Raw genomic sequence first — 26,075 nt, 5'->3', positions numbered from 1 at the left:
AGTCTATGGAAACACCGGTGGCGTAATGGTTAAGAGCTACAGCTGCTAACCAAAAGGCTGGCAGTTCAAATCCACCAGGTGCTCCTTGGAAACCCTGTCGGGTAGTTCTACTCTGTGAGTCAGAATCGACTCAACGGCGATGTGTATATCACAGAGTAAAACCATATCCCGACAGGGTTCCCATCATTTCTCTCCCCCTTAAAGCATCAGTAAAAGGACCGAGATCTTCTAGTTCTCAACACCCTTAAAAAATGTGCTCATGCCTACTAGTTTGCAAGGCTCTTTCTCCGCGTTTCCTTCTCACTGGCTCCCTACAGCCCTGCACTCCTCCCAGAAGGATTTTAGCTTCAGGTAGCACTGCCCTGAGATGCTGAGGCAGACAAGGCCCCAAAACACTTGAATTTATATCTACGTGGATTTGCACGTGCCAGGACAATAGAATCTTGGAGGTCCATTGGCCATCAACCTCAACTTTTACTACAGGACACTGGTGATCCAAACGCTCCACTCATTCACTAGAAGAATCAAATCAGAATGGATTTGCTGAGCAGACAAGGGTTGACAGGTGAAATACAGGAGGCCCAGTTAAATCTGAATTCCAGATAAATGAGTGACTCTTTAGTATAAGCATGTCCCACAAGGGATTTAACTGGGCATCCTGTGCTTTTGTTTGCTAAATTGGGCAACTCTGCGTTAGACGTAGCTTCTTACTGCCCATCTGCAGGTTATCATCTTCTTAGTAATTTTATATTCCCTTTTCTACCCTTGATCCATAAGATACTACAGGAAGCATCAAGTTCTTCTGCAAGACACACTTCCAGGGTAGGTCAAATAGAAGAAAGACTTTACTTGCGTTATCTATCAGATCCCCAACTCCAGTTAAAAAACAGAAAGGAACTTGCACACAACGAGACGGCAAGGGGTAAAATGTGAGGTTCCACAGCATTTTCACTGAATTTCAAGGTCCGTAAAATAAATCAAAGAAGCAATTCCCTATCCTTGTTAGTCTCTCACCCACCTCCTAGGACATACAATCTTGAGGATGGTTTTTTTCCTCCCCCAAAAGGCTATCTTTCCTTAGATGATCCCCCAGGACTGAGGCCGATTGCTTTTAATGAACTCAGAAACCTTCATAATAAACAGTCCCCCCAAAATCTAACAAAGCCAATATAATTCTAGTTAATAAACACCTAAAGATAATGAGAACAAATGCTTAGAGTTGGGGAAGGACTGAGTGATAACACTTGTTGTGTTGGGCTAAGCACCTACTTTTAAAAAAAAAAGGGTGCCAAGAGGAATATGATAGAAAGGGCGTGAAGTCTCATGGGGCGTGTAATAGAGCCTTGGGTGATTTTTCTTCTGTTGTTACCTCTGAAGCTCCCTGGATGGAGGAGCTATGATGTGAACTGTTCACCTGCTAGAACAAGTCCTCAAGACTGTTCTGAGAAGTGAAGCGAAGCATCCTCAAGAAACAAGACAGAACAGACCTATACTATTCACTCTTACTGTTTCATCCAAAACACCAACTCCATTCACTAACAAGGACAGAGAAACAAACAGGCTAACACCAGGGGGTGGAGGGGACTCACGGCTTTCTTACTTCTACAACAGGATACTGAGAGTCAGAACAAAGCTTTGATTCCAATTAGCATTTCTTTTCAAATGACTCTGGTTCTTGGCCTCCTAGCAGCCAGGAACTTAGGGGACGGGAGGGGGGTGGTGGGTATGGAAGATTATTGATTAACTTTCTTGACCAAAATTCAACTGGCGAACTGTAAACAAAAACAAAACAAAACACCAAACTCATTGCCGTCAAGTCGATTCCAACTTATAGAGACACTACAGGACAGAGTAGAACTGCCCTATAGGGTTTCCAAGGAGCAGCTGGTGGATTTGAACTGCTGACATTTTGGTTAGCAGCCAAACGCTTAAAGCACTGTGCCACCAGGGCTCCAAGGTAACACAAGCAGAATGTAAATAAATTCCCGGAAGCGATTCTCCATTCATCTTAAAAGGAAAACCCAATTCGTTTTTTTCTGAATCTCTAAGGTGATGACATTAATCCCTCAAACACCTGAGTTTCAAAGCTGCAGGTGACCAAAGTGCTTTTGTCTTGGTTTTATTGGCTAAAGACAGAAGGGTTAGCAGAAGCAAATCTGAGCAGTGGAAATTCCGGCCCACACAGGTAGTGCTCCTTTGTCATTTTGTTTTTTTTTTTTTTTAAAGTATTAACCATTTTTTAAATATCTGTCTCCCTCCACCCTCCCAAATATATCTCCCTCTTGTATCACGGATTTGTGTTTTTCTGGAGGTATATAATCAACTAACCACCTGCAAAGAAAAAAAAAAAACTGATACTTACTTAACTGCACTCCTCAACAAGATCTAGATTTATGACTATCCCCATGTCACTGCATCATGAGTGGCAACCACAGGGCAGGAAAAAGAAAGTGTCAAAAAGGACTTAGCATAGAGACCAATCAAATGACAGTCACAGAGATCAAGGGGAGGGGAAGCTGATAGTCACCTGATAGTTCTGATCAGCTAGGTTCAAAGCACGTAAAGGGCCAGTAAGTTCAGATGTGTGTCCACATCAGACCCAGGCTGAAGGGGCTGCCACTAGTGGGGACCACTGAACCCCTGGGAGCCCAGACCCAGGCCATCTACCAAGGGTAAACGTGTATATTTATTAAAAAGGTAACCAGGCTTGTTCCTTAATTCTGCCTCCTCCACTGCCCTCTTTTTCTCACCAACTTGCCGAAAGTTTAAGGGCAAACAAACCAAAGGGCAGCCAGTCTTGAGGGGGCCACTGGGACAGAGGCAGGATGAGTTCTGCTAGGGACACTCCTGACACTGGGGAGGGGGAAGGAGCCACTTACCTTAAATCTATCAATAGCAATAGATGCTTCCGAGAGGGATTTTACTGAGAACGGTGTCACTTTCAAAGCAAAAGTCATGGAATTGAAGACAGTCACCACTGTGAAAGCCTGGAAATAAGGAAAAAGGAGGAAATTGAGTCTGATTAGGCTAAAAACACAAAACCCATCGCTGTCAATTCCAACTCACAGCGACTGTATAGGACAGAGTAGAACTGTCCCATAGGGTTTCCAGGGGGTGGCTGGTGGATTCAAACTGCTGACCTTTTGGTTAGCAGTCAAGCTCTTAACCACTGTGCCACGAGGGCTTCCAGAGTTTATATGAGACCTTCGATTAAAATTCTTAGTAAATCTAAACTGAAAGGTGATCTGTATTTCCAGAATTAAATCTAAACTCTGACTAAAAACAATTTGTACACTGTACATAAGGACTGAATCCCCCTCTTCCATTCTTTGGCTCAATCACATGAATGAAAAAAAAAAAAAAAACCCTTCTAATTCTTGGGGGAACCTCCAAATTCATTGCGAAGAGGACAGACAGGGCATCTCCGTGAGTGGTATTTCTAACACATACCCCAGCCCTGAGGACTCACTGACCTGTGCTGCCGTCAGATCGAAGCCAAGGGTCATGTGGACTGAGAAGGTCACCACACTGGCGATCACCACCACTATGGGAGCCACACCAACAGTGATGCTCTGAAAGTACCCAGCCTTTTCCAGTATCCGACGCTCCTCCTCCCGGATTTCTAAGAAAAGCAAGACAATTTCAAAGCAAGTCAAATGAAACGTTGGGACATTGCTGCTCTTGCCACCAAAGAGGACTCTGTAGGTCTTCAGCCACAGAGAAGTTCTAAAACAACCCTTGAACACCTGTGATGCAAAAACCAGGGCAATATGACTATTAACGTCTACCATGAAAGAAATACACACTAACATGAAATACACACATGAAAGAAGTACACAAGCCTGGGGCTTTAAATGAATCAAGGCAGACACTAACAAAAAGCAGTCACTCCATATCAACACAATGGTCATTTGACTCTTTCTAATTCCTCTCGCAATTTTTTTTTTTATTAAAGCACATTGATTCTAACTACAATTGGCAGTTTGTTTGTTTACCTGGTTGTTGCTTATTTTCCACCTGGGGGATTCTAGGATAGACTACACAAGAGCAACGGAGGACAAAGGAGGAGCTCGCGTTTCCTGGAACATCTACTGTAGGATGGCACCAGGGTGGAGGCTTTCACACAAAAAGCGGTAAGGGTGTTTGGGAAAAGGTGGGTGAAATACAATTTCAGTAGGCAGAACGATGTTAAACATTTGCAAACCTGACACCCTTACTAACAGCAACAACAGAGTACTAAACACCATGAAGTGGGAGGCACAACCATTAACATGGGGAGGTATTTTCCAACACATTTTTAAACCTAAAAGTAATTCTTCTGAGAGGCTATGCACTGCCCTTGCGTGTACTGCCACTGCCCAGGACACTGGGAACTCTCTTCAGAGCTAGTTTCTAAGTCATATATATATATATATATATATAAAAACGAACTCATTGATTTAAAATGCATCCTACACATTCATGTCTACAAGGAGCAAGGATACTCTTTTCAAATTTACACACACAGGTAAAGATGCCAAAGTCAGGGGCTGAAGGATGAGTAGAATCTCAGAAAGGTCATAAAACCACAGACTCTGAGAGCCAGAAGGGACCATCCGCAGTCACCCTGTCAACAGCACTCTTGGCAAAAGCCCATTTAGCAACCATCTGTTCCACCATAGCGGCAACTCAGTCACTCCCTCGGAAGCAGCCCTATGCACGCTTGGACATCTGCAGGTCACCCCCTCCGGATGTGCCTTAGCTCCACGGCCTTGACAGTCTTAGCTCCATGGCCCTGACAGTCTTAGCTCCACAGCCCTGACAGTCTTAGCTCCACGGCCCTGACAAACAGCATTAGCTCTATGGCCCTGACAAACAGCCTTAGCTCCACAGCCCTGACAGTCTTAGCTCCACGGCCCTGACAAACAGCCTTAGCTCCACAGCCCTGACAAACAGTCTTAGCTCCACAGCCCTGACAAACAGCCTTGACAAACAGCCTTACCTCCAAAGCCTTGACAAACAACCTAAGCTCCACAGCCCTGACAAACAGCCTAAAACTGGACATGATGCTCCTGAAGGTTTAATCAGCAAAACAAGCAGGGAAACAGAAACAGCATCCTTGATCCAAATATTGTATTTCTATGCAACCTCAGGTTGCAATAACTTGTTTCTTTAGTTTTATCATGGTAAAATACATATAACATTTACCACTTGAACCATTTTTAAGTATACATTTCAGTGGCTTGAATTATGTTCGCAAAGCTGTGCAACCATTACCTCCATCTAGTTTCAAAACTTTGTCGTCACTCCAGACAGAAATTCCGTATCCGTTAAACAAAAACTCTCCCCCCAGCCCTTGGTAGCCTCCATGAATCTGCTTGTTCTAGGATCTATCATATGAATGGAACCATGCGATATTTTTCCTTCTGTGTCTGACTTATTTCACCTAGCCTAATGTTTTTGAGGAGCCCTGGTGGCACAGGGATTAAGAGCTATGGCTGCAAACCAAAAGGACAGCAGTTTGAACCCACCAGATGCTCCTTGGAAACCCTATGGGGCAGCTTTACTCTGTCCTATAGGGTCACTGTAAGTCAGAATCAACCCGACGGCAATGGGTTTGTTTTCAAAGATCATTCATGTCATAGCATGTATCAGAACTTCATTCCTTTTAAGGGCTGGCTAATATTCCACTGCATAGACATACCACATTTTGTTTATCCATTCATCTGCTGATGGACACTTGGCTGTTTTCCACATTCTGTGCATGAACTTTTTAACGGCAATGTATCTGGTTGGCTCACTATGAGGTTACGGTCAATTAACAGCCGAGATGTTTTTTATCTAAATTAAGGTCAAATGAAAGAGCCCTGGTGGAACAGTGGTTAAGGCCTCGGCTGCTAACCAAAAGCTTGGTGGTTCAAACCCACCAGCTGCTCCGCAAGACAAAGCTATGGCAGTCTGCTTCTGTAAAGGTTTACAGCCTTGGAAATCCTACGGGGCAGTTCCACTGTGTCCTTCAGGGTCACTGTGAGTCAGAATCAACTCGACAGCAGTGGGTTTGGTTCTATGGTTAAGGTAAAAAGTATATATGTATTTTTTTTTAACTCTAAAGTTCCTTTAAATATGCCCTTCTTAATCTAAACTTTACCTTTTTTTCAGGCCCATCTTTATTGAGATCTTTTCAAATGTCCAATCCATGCTAGTTATTCCTGCCGGTTTTGTGGCGCTTACACATTTGACATGTCTACATCTGCATCAAATTTACTCATCAGAACAGGGCCAGGTACTGAGAGCCTCGTGACTCAGCGGAAATCAGTTACTTAAGCAAACGAACAACAGCCCCTAATGGGCAGCAGAGCTGGGACCACGGTCCAACTGTCTGGTGCTTCTTCCAGCACACAGCCCAGTCAGGCAACAGAACTACCTTTTGTGCATACACAACCATGGAGGACTGGGGGCAACACAACCATGGAGGACTGGGGGCAACACAACCATGGAGGACTGGGGGCAACACAACCATGGAGGACTGGGGGCAACACAACCATGGAGGACTGGGGGCAACACAACCATGGAGGACTGGGGGCAACACAACCATGGAGGACTGGGGGCAACACAACCATGGAGGACTGGGGGCAACACAACCATGGAGGACTGGGGGCAACACAACCATGGAGGACTGGGGGCAACATAACCATGGAGGACTGGGGGCAACATAACCATGGAGGACTGGGGGCAAAGGTTGACCCCCTTGAGTCATTTGATACCATGTTCTGTGATGTCCTTGCAGCTGGACTGGAAAATCATGGGCAGAATTACAGCATAGATAGTTAGGGTTTTGAAACCTAATGAACTACTCCTAAGTTGTGTTATCTCGGGACTGTCTTAGGTCATTTGTGAAAAGAGGATATGGGTTCAAATCTCTAAGTTCCCTTTCAATGTAAATATTCTATGATATTATGATCCCAGGACATTAGGATTCCTAGGATCTAATGTGCCCAGAAATCAAACATTCTATGATATTATGATCCCAGGACATTAGGATTCCTAGGATCTAATGTGCCCAGAAATCAAAATGTGTGGATGGATGATCAGACCCAAAGAATCCCAAAACCTTCACCGCATGCACATATGAAATCTTGACACTCACTTTGAACGCTCTGAGAAAATGCTTTGACCCAGGCATACATTTTAATAAACTTAATGTAGGTGAGGACTTCATTCATCTTCTGGACACGATCATCTGTGGCGGCCACGCATTTTCTCCTGAAATATGCAGTGAGCCGTGATGCAAACATCTGAAAAGAAAAGCGAAGTCCTGCCAAATTAGAGCTCATTCAGACTTATGAACTGCCTAGCCTTTCTAGGAAATACATTGGTTACTCTAAATAAATTGAGCATATAATCCTGTTTTCTGGGTCAGGCCAGGTTTCATGTAACCGTGCTGTTTTTTTTTTTTTTTTTAAATAAAATTGTGCTGCTTTTTTAATAAAAAGTCAAAAACCCAGTAACCGAAATAGTCAAAGATTATTTAATTCAAAACCCCTTGTAAGGTAATTAAAACAAATAAATGTTTGTTGTCATATTAATTGCAGATATTGAGTGTTCCCAAAGGGGATGCGGCAGGGCCATATTGGTTAGCATCATCAACTCAAGACGGAGTAACTCAATGAAGAAAACCAAAGGCACAAGGGAAAGATTAGCCCAAAGGACTAATGGACCACAACTACCACAACCTCCACTAGACTGAGTCCAGCACAACTAGGTGGTGCCCAGCTATCACCACCGACTGCTCTGACAGGGATCACAATAGAGGATCCTGGACAGGGCTGGAGAAAAATGTAGAACAAAATTCTAACTTAAAAAAAAAAAAAAACTAGACTTACTTGTTGGACAAAGACTGGAAAAACCCCAAGAGTAGGCCCTTGGGCACCATTATAACTCAGTAATGAAGCCCCTTCTGAGGTTTACCCTTCAGCCAAAGATCAGACAGCGCCATAAAACAAAACAACACTAAACAGGAACACAAGCCCAGGGGCAAGGACGAAAAGGCAGGAGGGGACAGGAAAGCTGGTAATGGGGAACCCAAGGTCGAGAAGGGAGAGTATTGACATGTCATGGGTTAGCAGCCAATGTCACAAAACAATATGTGTATTAACTGTTTAATGAGAAACTAGTTTGCTCTGTAAACCTTCATCTAAAGTATGATAAAAAAAAATTAAAAAATAATAATATCAAGATGGAGTAACTCAAACACTCCTGTGCTACTTGGGAGTACTTGGTGGCCTTCTCCCTCATGTGGACTCTCTTTTTTCATCTCATTAGGAGCCACCGCTTTTATTTACTCACTTCCTCTCAAGTCAAACTTCTGCCTGTATGAACTGAGCACTGAGTCCTCTTTCCAGACTTTTCCAAACCTGGTACCTGCTTTGAGGAAATTTCCAATCAGAGATGTGATACCTCAGTGATGCCTACTAGAACTCAATGGAAGGAACTCATCTCCCAAGAGAAGCTGCCAAGATAAAGACAGGAGGCTTACTTACCATTGCTGGATAAAAGAGGATAAAAACAGCTGATCCCAGGAAGCCTGTTGGTCCCAGAATAATTACATTATAAATCATGCCTAAGATGGCAACAACAGGTCCTCCAGCCAGCAAGCTGCCAACAGCGGCTGCTTCAAACATCCTCTGCCCATCGTTGGAGCAAATGTTGATGAGCTGCGGGACACAAAACGCAGTGAGTCGGCCCTGCAAGGATGCAGGTCACTTGTCTCAAGAGGATGAAGGACAAAGCAGGGCCCTCCCACCCACCAAAGGAAAGAAGGAGCTCAAGCTGGCAACTTGCTTTTTGCTCTAAAGCAAACATTCCTCCCTCACTCACCTCTCCCACAGACTTCTCTTTAATGTTCTTTAACTTAAGGATCTTCTTAAATGCCATGGTTAGGATGGCCCCCCGCAAACGGACACCAGTTCGGTAATTCAACGCCCAGGTCAGAGCAAGCGACCAAGACCGCACAATTTCTGTCAGAAAGAGGCCCAGGACTAACAGCAAGCTGTACCGCAGGTTAGATTCTGTTGCCTGGGTGTACTCCAAGAGGTGTTTCACCACGAAGGCCTACAGGGAGAAACACACACCACTGTCAACATCTCCACAGCACCCACACACAGCGCCACAGTTTTGTGTTAAGTTAGAAAGAGCAGGCCGCTCCACTGTACAGTGATAAGCGTGCAAGCAAAGCCTCCTTGGAGGACCAGACAGTACTGACAACCTGCCTGCTGTGGTTTACTTAGGGCATTTCGCAGGAGGTGGGGCTTATCTGAGCCTCTATTCCTGAAGGACACTGTCAAGACCATGACTCTTTCTAACGTAACATAAACCTGTCCGTGAGCTGAGGTTAATTTTAAACGCTTGGTCATCAAAAGTCTATATCTGACATATTTCGGTATGTCCACACACTGATACATTTCTTTAAGTGAAATTAAGACCTTTTTTTTTCAGATCGTTTCAAACGTGCTTATTTGAGAAAAACGAACAGTGTACCTACAGTTGTACTGGGGAAGGGTGAGAAGTGCATTTGCAAAATATTCCTGAAAATAAACATCGGCAGTTTAATGGCACAGAAGACAGCAAACAAAGCAGACTATCAGGAATACAGACACCCTCCCCATGGGCCCACCCCACCCCCCGCTCCCTCCCCAAAACAAAAACATTTTACCTCATAGGTCTACCACCACCTGCAGAGAGGGGAGGCAGCCAGCCCCCAAGAACCACCAAGTGGCACCTCCAGCTCTGAGGTCCTGCAACGCCAGGGCAGACACTCACACAAGGCACATTCAGCAACAGCATTAAATACCAGGAGGTGGGCGGTAACGTAGTTTTATTGAAAATCAAAAAAATAAAATACCATCTTCAAAGAGCATCTCACAAACACTATACAAGAGCAGGAGCATTGTGGTTAACATACAATGGAATCGTACAGAGTCGAGTTATACACGGCCGGCCATCTAACAGGTCATCTGGCCTCCGTTTTAACTACACACAGTGGAAATACAGAACAGAGCCAACATCTATTTCCAGAGTCCGAAGTAGTACATCAAGCTGAGAGCACTTAATCGGTTTAGGGTTCCTGGAGTCGCAACGATTCTGCAATGGAGTCGATATTCTCTAGGAATAAAGACCTCGAGCTAAAGAAGTAGTATAAAAGAAAGAGAATTATAAAAAAAAATAAAACAAAACGGAAACCCCCCCCGCAAAGAAGTACTCGGTTTAAAATCACTGGCTCTAGGGGTTTGCTAGGCTGTGAGGAGTTGCCTCTGCTCCGGACAGAATACAAAAATCTAGCCCCCAAGGAAAAACTTGCAGCATCCTTCACAGTCTTTGCAAGTCCTTGCAGCTAAGATTGATTCCGCCAAAAATAAAACAAAACAAACCACAACAAAAGAAAGCCAAACTGATCCCCCACCCTGAAGGAAGGAAAAAAAAAAAAAATTAACTCAGTAAGAAACCCATCCATCCCATCTACCCCGGTTCCGTATAGCAAAGGTTACCGCAGCTGTAAGCCAGTGCTGAATGACAGACAAAACTGGTGGCCAGATGCCAAGTGTCCTGAGGTAGCTAACGCTGCATTCCAGAACACAGATTCTCTCTGGGTTGCTTTGCCTATTCTCCTTTTTCCTGAGAGTAAAGTAATACCAGATGTCCACTGGATTCTAGGAGACCCCCACCAATCAGATTTATGTCAAGTCCCAGTAAATAACCTGATTGAACAGATTTCCGACTTAAAGAACTATCGCATTCCACCTTTCCCCCCGCCTCAGACTTTTAGGTGTGTATCCATTGTGTGGGTCACAACTGTATGCAGCTGGGTTGTTGTCTACTAGCAAGAAGGTTGGCTTCTTTTCCAGTATGCAATCCAAAATGTGGCACTGAGTCACTGAACGGCAGGGTCAAAGCCCTCTTTTCCTCACGTGAAGCAACTCAGTAAGATGGAGGTGCAGTAAAGCATTTTCTCACACACCACGGCTCTGATGGACCAGTCTCCAAAGGAAGGCGTGAAAGGACAGCAGGTTGTTGGTTTGGGTTCCTTCCTTCCCAGACCTTTCTTTATAGTGCCATTTTTTCAGCACGGGGTAATGGCGTTAGCCCCTCCCAGACAGGAGGAGCAGGCCGGGGAGGTGACAAACAGAATGAATGCTTATACTAGGTAAAACTTTCAAAGGGGGGAAAGAGCAAACAGCAGATTAAAGAATTTCCAACACACAGGGTTTTAAGAAAACAATCACATTTCAAACCATTTTGTCTGGGAGAAAGAAAAGAAGGGGGGAAAAAAAAGAGGTTTGCATAAAAAATCCAACCAAAACTTAGTTTTTAAAAAGTTACAAGTTTAACCATTTCAATGTAAACAAACTGGGAGAAAACTTGAGACCGTCAGCATATCTGTCTGGCTGTGGAATGCATTCCCAGTGAAGAAACTTTACCTTACCTGAACTCTTGGCGAGAGATTCTGCCCAGCTTGACTCTCTCATTCTGACCGCAGAATACAGCCATCCTGAAAATTCTAAAGAACAGCTTCTGTCACTGGTTCCACTACAGAGACTCCCCCCAAATCCAGATCCTGACAGCACAAGCAAGCTGCAGCTGGAGAGAGGTCGGAAGGGTGGGAAACTTACCTCTCTAAAGGGCTTTTCACTGTCCTTTCCCCAAAAGGCCCTCTGGGAAAGTTAGCATTCACCAAGAGAGAGCACCGCAGGGGCAGCCCTCTCTTGCAGAGCTACAGGCAGGTGCTAATTTTCTACACACAAATCAGAGGTCAGGCCTGGTCCTTTAAAACTGTCTTAATCCAAGAAGGTTCCAAAGCACCTCTCTGCAAGTTTAGCCATTTGGCTGCTCATCTTGGGTTGGGACCATACCCATTCATTCTGGTGCTCTGTGAACGTTACCGTGACCCCTGGGTGCCCTAAACAGAGGGCTTGGTCCTCTGGCATCAGAGCAACCTTGGGATCACTTTGATGCTTCAATGCTCAGCCTCAGCTGGACAGTTTAAAAAACAAACAAAAAACCAAAACAATAACTTGATTGTGTTTCATTTGTTGTGGGTATGGCTACCAAAGTTCAGTGAGTTCTGAGAAGGGATAAGAAAATTGATGCCATTTTTGGGGAGCCCATTTCTGGGGAGTCTCCGTCCTTTCGTACATTTCTGTAAGAACGGACTAAGCCAGGTGAGAAAATGTGCAAAAATCTAAGATGGATGTCCCTCTAAAAGATTCAAATCAGAGATAGAAGGTATGATCATTCATTGCCAGTACTAATCTCTAAACCAGACTGGCTCTTCAATTTCCAGTTAAGATGAAATTCATTAGATTCAGAGCTCCCAAAAAAAAAAAAAAGTCTGCACTGGTTACACTGTTAAGGCTTTTATCAATAAAAAGAGACTGTGGACAGGCTCATTGCTTTCATCGCCTTCGTGATTGTTCTAGGACAGGATCTCATGAAAGAACACTGGCCTTAAGGTGCTCTTCCCCCAAGGGCAAGAGAAGCAAAAGCATGCTGCTGTTTTCCTGTTAAAGGAAGGCTCTCAGCTTTCCCTGGAATCTAGAGGAACTTCCTAGAGATTAGTATCCCAGTGTATTGCACCTTAAAAGAGTCAGTAAGGAATATGGAGATGCTCAAGGGAGTGACTGGAAAGCCACCAAGCTGAACATGCATAGCTAACTTTTTTTTTTCCCCAAGAAAAAAATCAAAATCCCAACAATCCATAGACTTTTTTTGAAGGGGGGAAGGAGTCAGTGAATTTCTTGCACTGACCAAATGGAATCAAGAAAGCCCCTGATCACCATATCAAGAAAGCCTTCTACCTTGCTACCCAGCTGAAAGAATTCTATGGATGATCAGAGCAGCCACCAGCCCTGTAGTGAAACAATGACAGAAGCTCTTCTTGGGGGAAGCTGATCCTATGAAAACATTTGCTATTTTGGACAATAACATAACATTACATAGCACTGTTACAAGGTCCCTCTTGCTTAAAAGTTATATAAAAGTATGTTAGTTAGTCAATTAATATAGAAACCCAATACCAGAAAAGTAAGTAGTGTTCTCTGCTTCAGAAAAAAAGATAAAAACTTTGAAAAGGCATCAAACCTCGAAAAAACACACAAAAAAAAGACAACAAAAAATAAAACCCTGTACATTAGTTTAACCTCATTACCATGCCTCTTAGGTATATACTTACCAAAACCATGTACCTCCAGCTTACCCACACAAGAAAAATGCACAGTGTAAGTTGTGCTACTGCTCCAATGCCTCAAGGCAAATGTGTAGACAACAGGTTTAATCAAAGTCTCGAGTGTGAGGCAGCACAGCAGGTGTGAGAAACAAGTGCCCAGAAAGCAGCATGAATGTCAAAGACTCTCTTACCTACTCTGCTTCAGCACAGACTAGGAAAAAACCACACCGCCACTCCCACTCTCACCACACAGTTTACACTATAAACCAAAACTTAACTGACTTCAGGTCAGGCTCTAAAACCCTCAACAGCCCTCTAAATTCTTCAGGGCTCACTCGCCGCAGAACCATCAAACAACATGCGGTCACTCTGCCTCCATGGGCCACGCTGTCATTCCGTACATGGCCACAGCCAGCCTGCCACCCTTGCCGTACAACGCTGCTCTTGCCCACTCACGGCACTGCCGAGACGCAGCTGTCCCCAACCGAGACTGTCGTCTCACGTCAACACACCAGGAAGAAGCACAATCCTGCTCAGAACCAGAATCAGCTCAGTTTCACCTCCGCCCCGGAAAAGCAAGCCAGTTCCATTTCTCCACTGGCAACGCGGCCCCCTTCTCCTTCTAAAAATCTCCTTCTAGCTGTTGGCAAACCACCAAAACTCCAAAGTCAATTGTTCCCTTTCAACAGACCCAGAGGCATCGCTAAGGCTGCTAACTAGCCCAAAGGTGAGCACAAAACCCCTGCAACAAAACAAGAGTATTAGAGCTGGCCATGGCCGGGCCCCTGGAGACTGTCGGAAAGGATGGTTAGAACTTACTGGTCCACTGAAGCCAGCCAGCTGCGTGATCATCAGGCACACGATGGACAGGATCAGCCTGGTTCGACAGAAGTTCCACACAACCCTCCGGAGGGAAGCAGCGTCTGGCCCAACTTCATTCAGTTCTTCTTGCCACAGTCTCTCTAGTCTTAACAAGGGCATATGTCCTCCATTATACATCTCCACAGGTGAAAAGGCATGCCCTAGCTTCCCTCCTGCCATTGCTTTTGGTCTCCAGGCTTTGAAGCCATTCATACAAGTCTCTCCTCTAAAATTACATACACAGTCACCACCTCCACAGGCCTGGAAACAAATGCCTTTCTTGGATAGCTGGGTATTTACTCTGGATAAATAGGGAGCCTCTCAGGATTTGGAAATGGGTAAGAGCAAAGGTCTTTTATTCCACCCAGAAAAACTGTCTCTCAATAAAATTTGTTTGTGGATAAGAACTTCCTTTCTCAAGGGTCCCCAACCCTTTCTGAAGGATCCTGCAGTAAAACATAGGTTGTAAACTAGAGCTTAATCATGACATTTAGCTACCACAAAAATGTATTCTGTCACAAGGCAGCAACATAATCTCCCTGCAGACTCAGGAAGAGAAGCGGGGCTGAGAGAGAGAGAGAAAGCCCGTGGTTAAAACAGGATTAAAGCGGATATAGGAGATCAAGAAGAGCAAAGAGAAAATCATCCCCAGGCATCCCTCCCTCCACAGGATAGCTCAGATCTTAAAAGGACACTGAGCTGTGGACTTCACACTGCTGGACCCACATGCCTAGCTTAGGCCCTACGTATCCAGTAGTAGGAGAGGGTGGATCGGAGACGCCTACCTTCTGTAGTTCACATCGGAAGACTCATGCTTGGACAGAGGCCACACGTCCTCCATTAAGAGCTCCCCCTTCTTGTAGGCTATGCGGGCCAGAGGAGTTAGCCAAGAGAAAGTCATACAGGAGAAGAGCCCAGCATTGTCCACTGGGTGCTGATGCCTAAGGAGAGAAAACCCAATTATGAAACTTTCAACACACAGGCTGCCCAGTATTTATATTATTTAGAAAACAGAGCTCCTGAATAAAAACAGGTCTCCCCAAGTGGTCTCATCTTAGCCCCAAAGTTTCAGAAAGGCTTTTGACTGACTTTCGGCCAACATGGAGCCATACACAGAAGCACCACACCATCCCTCCACAGCAAAGACCCAAAAAACTAAGTAAAACAGAGACAAACAATGTTCCTGGAACCCAAAGTGTCAAATAAAGAGATAAAGAACTCGGCCATACACCGAATGGAATAAGAAACTGCAGAGAACTGAGAGCGAGGAGAGATATGTGCCGAGGTTCTTTATCAGCTAACGCAGCAAGGATTCGCCATCTTGGACTCCTGTTGGAGATGGGCTGACAGGGAGCATGGGAAAGCAGCTTCACGGAGCTCCCAGCAGGAGACAGAGCACCTAGTAACCAGCAATACACGCTTTCCCACACCCCATCTTCTCTCTGCTGCTCTACCTCTGAGCTTCCTGGCTGGCTGCGGTGGCTCAGCCAGCCAGGAAGTGCAGCATCCATGCCGTTTGGATTTGTCCCACCCACATCACAGATCGGCGGACAGGGAGTACGGGAAAGCAGCTTCGTGAAGTTCCCAGTGGGAGACAGAGCACCCGGTAACCAGCGATACATGCTTTCCCATCCCCCATCTTCTCCCCGCTGCCCTACCTCCGAGCTTCCTGGCTGGCTGCAGTGGCCCGGACGGCGGGAACGTACAGCGTCCGTGCCACTTGGATTCGCCCCATTCACATCGCCGATCGGTGGACAAGGAGTACGGGAAAGCAGCTTCACAAAGTTCCCAGCAGGGAGACAGAGCACCCAGTAATGAGCAATATATGCTTTCCTAAACCCCACCCTTTTTCCCCTCCCGCTTTGGCCTCCTCTGCTTCCAGCGAGCCACAGTCTCTCGGCCAGGAGGCAACCACTTCTGCCCCGGGGCCGCTTGGATTCGCCCAGTCCACACTGGCTATGTCCTTGAGCTAGTGTTGCTTCTTTCCATCTCTTTTGGTTTCTTCTGTGCCTCCCACCACCTCCTCCTCCTTTCTCTTGAACACCTGGCTCTGTGTGCCATCTTTGCTTCTTCTTGAAAGGCCGTGAAGCTCTGCTTGACTGGAGGCCCATGACAATACGCTGGTCAGATCCCAGGGGCTTTTTTTTTTTTTTTGCTTGTTTTGTTTTGCTTTGTTCTGTTTTGTTTGTTTTCTTTCTCCTTTCTCACTTGGGAGCCCCTTCTAGCCAGGCTGCACTGCACAGCCTGGGAGCCACTCCTCCAATCTGCACAGCCACGTAGGTGGGATCCCCGGGGGAATTTTTTTCTTCTTTCTTTTTCCCTTTCTGTCTTTCTTCATTTCCCAGTTCTTGTCTGTCTATATTTACATTCTTTTCCTGTCTCCTGAATACCTGGTGCTGTGTGACATCTACACCCACTCTAGCCAGGCTATACTGCACAAGCTGGGAGACTTCCCAGGTCTTACACTGGTGGGACCCCTGGGGCTTTTTCTTTTCCAAATTTTTATCTTCTTTTTTTTTTTCTTTTTACTTCTCTCCATTTCTCGGGTTCTCATCTCTCCGCTCCAATAGCAAGCTCCCTTTGTCTTTTTTTTTTTTTCCCCTTTGTTTGTTTTTGGCTCCTGTTTCTCTTTCCCCTTTCCCATACCATACTAGCTCCATACATCACAACATCCCCCCTCTTTCCTGCCTACCTGCACTGTGCACTGAACATCACACCTCTGAGCAGCATGGGCACAGTCTACTGGAATCTGCCTGGTGCTGATTCCTGGCCTGCCCTGTCAGCCCTAGTACACGCCACAAACAACCCATCCCAGGCCCTCCCCTTCAGCTGGACCTGCCCTGCTGCACCATAGTTGAGTAACTGGCCCTGCCCATAGGACAAGGAGGTGAAAAGTATCACGACTACAGATGAGCAAACAACAAAGAATACACAGCCTACCTGCGCAGACATAACCAAATAAACCAAAAAAAGCAGGATGAAACAAACAAATCTATAATCAAGAAATGAAAAAAATAACTACTGAATGTCCCAAAGACAGCAGACAATATCAAAACATAAAAAACAGGAGAGGATGGTTCCAGTAGGTGTCTAAAATAAAACACTAGATGACTTTCCAACAAACAGTAGAAAAGGCACTAGAACTACCTGATGGGGAATTCAAATCTGTCCAAGAGCTGTCCAAGAGTTGAACCAAAAAGCAGACAAAAATGAGGAAAAAATAGATTAATTTATGGAAAAGGCAGACAAGTTCGTGGAAAATACAGACAAAGAAAATGGAAGAATTCGGGAAAATAATACAGGAACAAAATACCAAAATAAATTCACAACTAGAAATATACAAAAACAACAATTAGAAATCCAAAAGATAAACAAGATTTCAGAAATGGACAGTGTCAAAGAAGGACTGAGGAGCAAGAAGACGAGATCGTGAAATTGAAGACAAACACTTGGATACAACTCTGAGAAAAAATCAGAAAAAAGAACACAGAACAATGAGGAAACCCTGAGAATTACGTGGAATACAATCAAAAGCAAAAATCTGCGAGTGATTGAAGTTTGAGAACAGGGAGAGAAAATGGAAAACAGAGAATAACTGAAGAATTGCTGATAGAAAACTTCCCTAATATCATGAATAATGAAAAGCTGATCATCCAAGAGGCTCAACAAACCCCCAAAATAAAAAATACCAAGGCATATCATAATCACACTAGCTAAAACCAAAGACAAAAAATCCTGCAAGCAGCTCAAGAAAAATAAAAAGTCACATACAGAGGAGAAACAATAAGACTAAAAATTAAGACTAAGCTCTGATTATTCGACAGAAACCATGCAGGCAAGAAGGCAATGGAACAATATATATAAAACCTTGAAAGAAAATCACTGCCAACCACAAATAATATATCCTGAAAAACTTTCATTCCAATATGATAGTGAAATTAGGACATTTCCAGATAATCAGGAATTAAGGAAATATCTAATAACCAAACCAAACCTACAAGAATTATTAAACAGAGTCCCTTGGTCTGAGAACAAACAACATCAGACTACAGCCTGAATCTAGGATGCACGATTGTACCAGCCAGATACCAACATAGGAAATAAACTCTCAAGGAGTATCCAAAACCAAAAGAATCGCAACAGAGAAACAGAGAGGTTAATCTGTAAATGACAACAATGTCAGAACAATAAAAGAAAGAATAAACGGTGTAGGTACAGAACTTTCTAATGGGGAGGAAGGCAAGGTGATACCAAGTAATAACACACTGGTTCAAACCTAGGAAGATAAGGGTAAATTTCAAGGTAACCACAAAGAAAGTTAACAAACCTACTTATCAAAATAAAGAAAAACAAAGTCTCAGTAAAAACAAAATCTACAAAAACAAAAGAAATCCACAAACAAAAGGAAGTCACCACAGGAGAGTAAGAGGAACAAAGAAAACATTAGCACCACAAGAAAAAGCACCACAAAACGACAGCAATAAACTCACACCTGCCAATAATTGCACTGAATGTAAATGCCCTAAATGCACCCATAAAGAGACACAGAGTGACAGAATGGATGGAAAAACAGGATCCATCAATATGCTGTCTACAAGAGACATGCCTTAGAAACAAAGATGTAAATTTATTAAAAATCAAAGGATAGAAAAAATATATCAAGCAAATAACTACCACAAAACGGTAGAGTGGCAATACTAATCTCAGAAAAAAAAGACTTTAAAGCAAAATCCACCATAAAAGACAAAGAAGGGCAGTATATCATTAAAGAGACAATCCATCATGAAGACTTAACCATAGTAAACATCTACACACCCAATGACAGGACTCCAAAATACATAAAACAAACCCTGACAGCACTGAAAACAGAAAATGACAGTTCCACAATAATAGTAGGAGACTTCAACACATCACTCTTGGTAAAGGACAATATCTATAAAGACACAGAAGAGCTAAAGAGCACCATCAGCCAAATTGACCTCATAGACATATATAGAACACTCCACCCAACAGATGCAAAGTACACATTCTTTTCCAAAGCACATGGAACATTCTCCAGTATAGACATCTTAGGCCACAGAGCAACCCTCAACAAAATCCAAAACACTGAGATAATACAAAGTATCTTCTCTGACCACATGCCATCAAAGTAGAAATTAACAACAGGAAGAGTAAGGAAAAAAAAATCAATTACATGGAAACTGAATAACACCCTGCTTAAAAACCACTGGGTAGGAGAAGAAATCAGAGATAGAATCAAAAAATTCCTAGAATCAAACGAGAATGAAAACACATCATACCAAAACCTTTGGGACACAGTAAAGGCCATCCTCAGAGGTCAATTTATAGCAATAGATGCACACATCAAAAAAGAAAGGGACAAAATCAAAACATTAGCTACACAACTTGAACAAACCAAAAACAACAGCAAAAGAAGCCCACAGCCAACAGAAGAAAGAAAATAATAACGATCAGTGCAGAAATAAATGAAACAGAGAATAGAAAAATAATAGAAAGAATCAACAAAACCAAAAGTTCGTTCATTGAAAAGATCAACGAAATCGACAAACCACTGGCGAAACTGACAAAAGAAAAACAGGAGAGAACGCAAATAACCCAAATAAGAAATGAAATGGGAGATGTTACAATAGACCCAACTGAGATAAAAACGATCATAACAGAGTATTATGAAAAACTATACTCCAACAAATTTGAAAAACCTAGAGGAAATGGACCAAATTCCTAGAAACATACTACTTACACAAACTAACACAAAATGCTGTTGAAAATCTGAACAGAAATTGAAGAGGTAATAAAAAAAAATTCCCAACAAAAAAAACCCTGGCCCAGGTGGCTTTACTGGAGAACTCTACCAAACATTTGGAGAAGAGTTTACACCAGTACTACTCAAGCTAATTCAGAACATAGAAAAGGAATCAATACTTCCAAATTCATTCTATGAAGCCAGCGTAAGCCTGATACCAAAACCAGGCAAAGATACACACAAAAAAGAAAATTACAGACCAATATCTCTCATGAATATAGATGCAAAAACTCTCAACAAAATTCTAGCCAGTAGAATTCAGCATCATCTCAAAAAAAAAAAAAAAACAAAACACCACGACCAAGTCGGATTCATACCAGGTATGCAAGGATGGTTCAACATTAGAAAATCAATCAACGTAATCCATCACATAAATAAAAAGAAAGAAAAGAATCACATGATCACCTCAATTGACGTAGAAAAGGCATTTGACAAAGTCCAATACCCATTCATGATAAAAACTCTCAATAAAATAGGTATAGAAGGAAAATTTCTCAACATAATTAAGGGCATCTATGCAAAACCAATAGCCAACATCATTCTTAACGGAGAGAGGCTGAAAACATTACCCTTGAGAGCAGGAACAAGGATGTCCTTTATCACCACTCCTATTTAACGTTGTGCTGGATGTCCTAGCTACAGCAATAAGGCAAGAAACAGAAATAAAGGGCATCCAAATTGGTAATGGAGAAGTTAAACTGTCACTATTTGCAGATGAAATGATACTGTACACAGAAAATCCAAAAGATTCCACAAGAAAACCACTGGAACTAATAGAAAGATTCAGCAGAGTAGCAGGATTCAAGAGCAACATACAAAAATCAGTTGGATTCCTCTACATCAATAAAGAGAACGATGAAAAGGAAATCAAGAAAACAATACCATTTATAATAGCCCCTAAAAAAATAAAATACTTGGGAATAAATCTAACCAGGGATATAAAAGATCTATACAAAGAAAACTACAAAATGCTACTGCAAGAAACCAAAAGAGATCTACATAAATGGAAAAACATACCATGCTCGTGGATAGGTAGACTTAACATTGTGAAAATGACAATTCTACCTAAAGCAATTTACAAATACAATGAAGTACCAATCCAAATACCAACAACATCCTTTAAAGAGATGGAAAAACTTATCATTAACTTTATATGGAAAGGGAAGAAGCCCTGGATAAGTAAAGCACTGTTAAAGAAAAAGAATAAAATAGGAGGACTTGCACTATCTAACCTCAGAACCTACTATACAGCTACGGTAGTCAAAACAGCCTGGTGCTGGTACAACAACAGATACATTGACCAACAGAACAGAATTGAGAACCCAGATGTAAATCCATCCACCTATGGTCACCTGATCTTCGACAAGGGCCCAAAGTCCATCAAATGGGGAAAAGGCAGTCTTTTTAACAAATGGTGCTGGCAAAACTGGATGTCCATTTGCAAAAAAATGAAACAGGACCCATACCTCACACCATGTGCAAAAACTAACTGAAAATGAATGAAAGACCTAAATATAAAGCCAAAAACCATGAAGTTCATAGAAGAAAAAATAGGGTCAATGCTAGAGGCCCTAATACACAGCATTAACAGGATACAAAGGGCAACCAACAACACACAAGCTCCAGAGGATAAGCTAGATAACCGGGATCTTCTAAAAATTAAACACTTAGCTCATCAAAAGACTTCACCAAAAGAGTAAAAAAAGAACATACAGACTGGGAAAAAAGTTTTGGCTGTTACAAATCAGACAGAGGTCTAATCTCTAAAATCTACAAGAAAATCCAACATCTCTACAACAAAAAGACAAATAATCCAATTAAAAAATTTGCAAAGGAAATGAACAGATCCTTCACCAAAGAAGACATTCAACTGGCCAACAGACACATGAGGAAATGCTCTCACTTATCTCTAGCCATTAGAGAAATACAAATTAAAACCACAAGGAGATACCATCTCACCCTGGCATTACTGGCACAAATCAATAAAACAGGAAGTAACAAATGTGGGAGAGGCTGCAGGGAGACTGCTGAGGGAGCAAGAAAAAATCAAGAGAAGTAAAGATACAAGGGAAAGATCAGTCCAAAGGACTAACAGACCACATCTACTCCACCAGACTGAGTCCAGTACAATGAGATGGTGCCCGGCTACCACCACTGACTGTTCTGACAGGGATCACAATAGAGGGTCCCAGATGGAGCTGGAGAAAAATGTAGAACAAAATTCTAACTCAAAAGGGAAGACCAGACTTGCTGGCCTGACAGAGACTGACTGGAGAAACCCTGAGAGCATGGCCCCCAGACACACTTTCAGCTCAGTAATGAGGTCACTTCTGAGGTTCATCCTTCAGCCAAAGACTGAACAGGCATGGAATGAAACAAGACTAAAGGGGCGCACAAGGCAGGAGGGAACAGAAAAGCTGGTAATAGGGAACCCAGGGTTGAGAAGGGAGAGTGTTGACATGTTGTGGGGTTGTGAACCAATGTCATAGAACAATGTGTGTACTACCTGTTCGATAAGAAAATAGTTTGTTCTGTAAATCTTCATCTAAAGTTCAATTTAAAAAAAAGAAAATGCTTTTGATGCTTCACAGATGAGTTGTGAGCCAGCAGAGCCTCTTACTTGGAGGTGGTCCGGATGGGCTTCAGCGTACTTAAGCCATGATGGTACTTTCCCTTGGGGTGTTCCTCATCCAAGATTCTCAGCTGAGAATGCACAGAGACATCCAGAGAAAGACCCTCGGCTCGGGCCGCTGTTTCCAAGGCATCCTGGCATTCCAACTGTTTTAACGGATAGGAACAGAGGCAAAAACAGTGAATGAACGTTAGAAAAACAGGGGAGAGATGAGTCTAAATGACAGAACAGCTCAGACTGCAAAGCAGGTTCATCTTAACTGAGAACTCTCAGGGGTCAGGAGGTGAAACACTAGCTTCGTATACCAGGAACTTGCTAAGGAACATTAAACAAGATATTTAAAATTTATATTTTTATCACCAATGTGTTTTAGCTTTGATTTCCCAGTGTGGACTGAGAGTCAATTACTTTGCTGCCAACTGCAAATTCTATTCCCTGTTTTCTGTGACAAAGAGTTCACAACCACCCCCAGCTAAACAGCCGGGTTATGCAGAGAGAGCCAAGATGTACACACAGTTCCTGTCTCTCTGCCTTAGCAGTAATTGGGAGAGAGGAACATGGGTCCTCCCCCTGGCTGCCGGCTAAAGTGCTCCAACACCCAGAATTCCCTGCAGTTTGAAGCAGAGGGGCTCATGAGTTAGTTGAAGCACAGTCACACATATTTACTATGAAGCTCACAAATGTCAATTAAATTAACAAAAAACTCATGCAATTTGAGGTTTACCGTGGCGAAGGAGGGTGGCCCAAGACTCTGGACACATCTACCCCTGTTTATTCCAAAAGTAACTCAGAGTTTATGCCTTCCTGTTGGAGAAGCAGCAGAAGCTTCATTTCCCTCAAGTAAGAATGATAAGTGCATTCATTACCTTTGTGACATTTACATGGTCACAAATACTTCCAGCAATTATTGTGAAAGAGCAAGAAAAAATAGATCTCCAAATCAAGGAAAAGCTAAGTGGTGCAGTACATAACACACAGAAAAACACACATAAGCCTTTAGGAGCAAAGGGGCATCGTATCTCCAACCTACTAGCAAAGGGTTGGGGAAAAAAAAGGTTTATATATGCCTACATTGAGAGAGAGTGGTAGAGTGAATGAGGCAAAATGTTAACTGGGAAATCTGGGTGAAAGGTAGACGGGAATTCTTTGTACTGTTCCTGAGTTCAGAATAAAACATTAAAAACTAGTTATTTCTATCAACAAAGTGAAAAGAACCTATAAATTGGGAAATAGTTTTAGGGAATCATATATCTGATAACGGCCTAATATCTAAAATAGACACAAAACCTCTACCACTTAACAACAAAAAGACAAATAACCCAATCAAAAAATGGGCAAAGGACCTAAACAGACTTGAATACCCAAACAGGGACATCCAAATGGCCAAAAAGCAGATGAAAAGATGCTCAACATCATTAGCCGTTAAAATAATAATAATAATACCATTGCCATCAAGTCAATTCAGACTCATAGAGATCCTATAGAACCGAGCAGAACTGCCCCATAGGGTTTCCAAGGCTGTAAATCTTTTCATTATTCATTTAGCTGTAAAACTTTAGAGAAAGCAGACAGCCACATCTTTCTTCCTTGGAGCGGCTAGTAGGTTTGAACTGCCAAGCTTTCGGTTAGCAGGCAGGAACTTAACCACTGCGCCACCAAGGTTCCTTCATTAGTCATTAAACCTACTACTTCATAGCAACCCTATAGGACAGACTAGAACTGCCCTATAGAGTTTTCAACGAGTGCCTGGTGGATTCGAACTGACCACCTTTTGGTTAGCAGCCTTAGTATCTGACTGCTGTGCCACCAGGGTTTCCTCATTAGTCGTGAGGGAGACGTAAATCAAAACCAATATGCCACGGACTGCCAGAAAAATGAGCAAATCTGCCTTGGAAGAAGTACAGCCAGAATGCTCCTTAGAAACAAGAATGGTGAGACTTCGTCTCACATACTTTAGACATATTATCAGGAGGGACCAGTCCCTGGAGAAGGACATCATGCTTAGTAAAGTAGAAGATCATCAAAAAAGAGGAAGACTCTTAACAAGACAGACTGACACAGTGGCCGCAACAATGGGCTCAAACATAGCAACAATTGTGAGGATGGCGGAGGACTGAGCAGTGTTTTGTTCTATTGTACACTGGGTAGCTGTAAGTTGGAAGCTATTCAACAGCACCTAACAACAAATCAAAATCACAGTGAGGTATCAACTCACCCCAGTTAGAAGGGCAATAATCAAAAAAACAGGAAATAACAAGTATTGGACACGTTGTCTCTACTAGAATCCTCATCCATTACTGGTGGGAATGGAAACTGGTTCAGCCGTGGATGAAAACAACTCAGCAGCCCCTCAAAAAGTTGAACACAGACCTACCCTATGACCCAGCAAGCCGAGGTAAAGGCGTACACCCAGAGCAAGTGAAGGCAGGGGCACACACAGAAACTTGTACACCGCCGTTCACTGCAGTACTTCTCACCATAGCCGAAAGGTGGAAACAACCAAAACGCCCATCAACAGAGGAATGGATAACAACATACAGTATACCCATACGACTGAAAATTATACGGTTTTAAAGAGAAATGAATCTTTGATGCATGTCACGACATGGATGAACACTGAAATCATTATGTGAACAAAATAAGCCAATCACAAACGGGAAATACCGTATGATCTCACATATATGAAATAAGCAAATGTACAGAAACCAGAGATTATTAATAGTTACCGGCATGGGAGAGAGGGGGGAAGGGGGAAGTTTTGTCTGGGGCATTGAGTTTATGTTAATGGTGGTGGAATATTTCAGAAAAGGATAATGATAATGGTGGCAGAACATGAAAAATATAATCAATATCACCGAATTGTAAATGTGGAAGCTATTGTGCTGGCAAATATTTTGGTATATATATTTTCACCACAGTGGTTAAGAGCTCAGCTGCTAACTGAAAGGTTGGCGGTTCGAACCCACTAGCTGCTCCAAGGGAAAAAGATGTGGCAGTCTGTTTCTGTAAAGATTACAGCCTTGAAAACCCATGGGGCAGTTTTACTCTGCCCTCTAGGTTTGCTATGAGTCAGAATCGACTGGACGGCAACGGGTTTTGTTTAGTTTATGTTCCCCTACACCTGTACACTGCAGTGGGATGCTTCTGGTAAGGGCTCCTGGAGGGCAGGGTGACTTACCCTTGTTTACATCCTTGGTCCCTAGCATATTATAGGGCTTGGCACCTATTATTTAAATGTCAACTAAAATACCTTCATGTCATCTCACAATCTGCATCATTATCACATAGACGCTTCAAGATGAACCACTGAGGAGCCTTCTTAACTATTCTACCTCTGTTTAGATGCTGCAGTTGTCTTGCTTATTAATAATAGTATAATAAACAATTAGAGGGCTTTTCCTGCACTTTCTGGATTATTGAAGATAAATTCCTATCATTGGAATTACGGAATTAAGAAGTATAGCTCCTAGCTACGGACTCAAACATCAACAATCATGAAGATGGCACAGGACCAGACACTGTTTCAATCTGTTATATATAAGGTCACCATGAGTCACGGC

At 43.0% G+C, this 26,075-nt stretch overlaps 1 protein-coding gene across 4 annotated transcripts in view; it reads right to left on the bottom strand.

Annotated features, from left to right (window-relative positions):
* The window catches only part of ABCC5 (ATP binding cassette subfamily C member 5), a 115,247-nt gene that overhangs the window by 67,702 nt on the left and 21,470 nt on the right, over nt 1-26,075 (bottom strand). Inside the window, exons 3-10 of one of the 4 annotated variants that reach the window (XM_049881471.1) lie at nt 22,504-22,661; nt 14,845-15,000; nt 14,018-14,165; nt 8,857-9,090; nt 8,520-8,693; nt 7,127-7,274; nt 3,474-3,622; nt 2,880-2,987 (exon numbers count right to left, since the gene is read on the bottom strand). In XM_049881471.1, coding sequence (XP_049737428.1) covers nt 2,880-2,987; nt 3,474-3,622; nt 7,127-7,274; nt 8,520-8,693; nt 8,857-9,090; nt 14,018-14,165; nt 14,845-15,000; nt 22,504-22,661 — 1,275 coding nt within the window. Of the gene's footprint in view, nt 1-2,879; nt 2,988-3,473; nt 3,623-7,126; nt 7,275-8,519; nt 8,694-8,856; nt 9,091-9,836; nt 11,534-14,017; nt 14,166-14,844; nt 15,001-22,503; nt 22,662-26,075 lie in introns of those variants that run through there. The other 3 variants (XM_049881472.1, XM_049881475.1, XM_049881474.1) reach the window with 3 other exon arrangements.

This window comes from Elephas maximus, chromosome 1 (genome assembly GCF_024166365.1).
Source record: "Elephas maximus indicus isolate mEleMax1 chromosome 1, mEleMax1 primary haplotype, whole genome shotgun sequence".
Classification (NCBI taxonomy): Eukaryota; Metazoa; Chordata; class Mammalia; order Proboscidea; family Elephantidae; genus Elephas; species Elephas maximus.
This window is presented reverse-complemented; position numbering and strand designations above follow the sequence as displayed.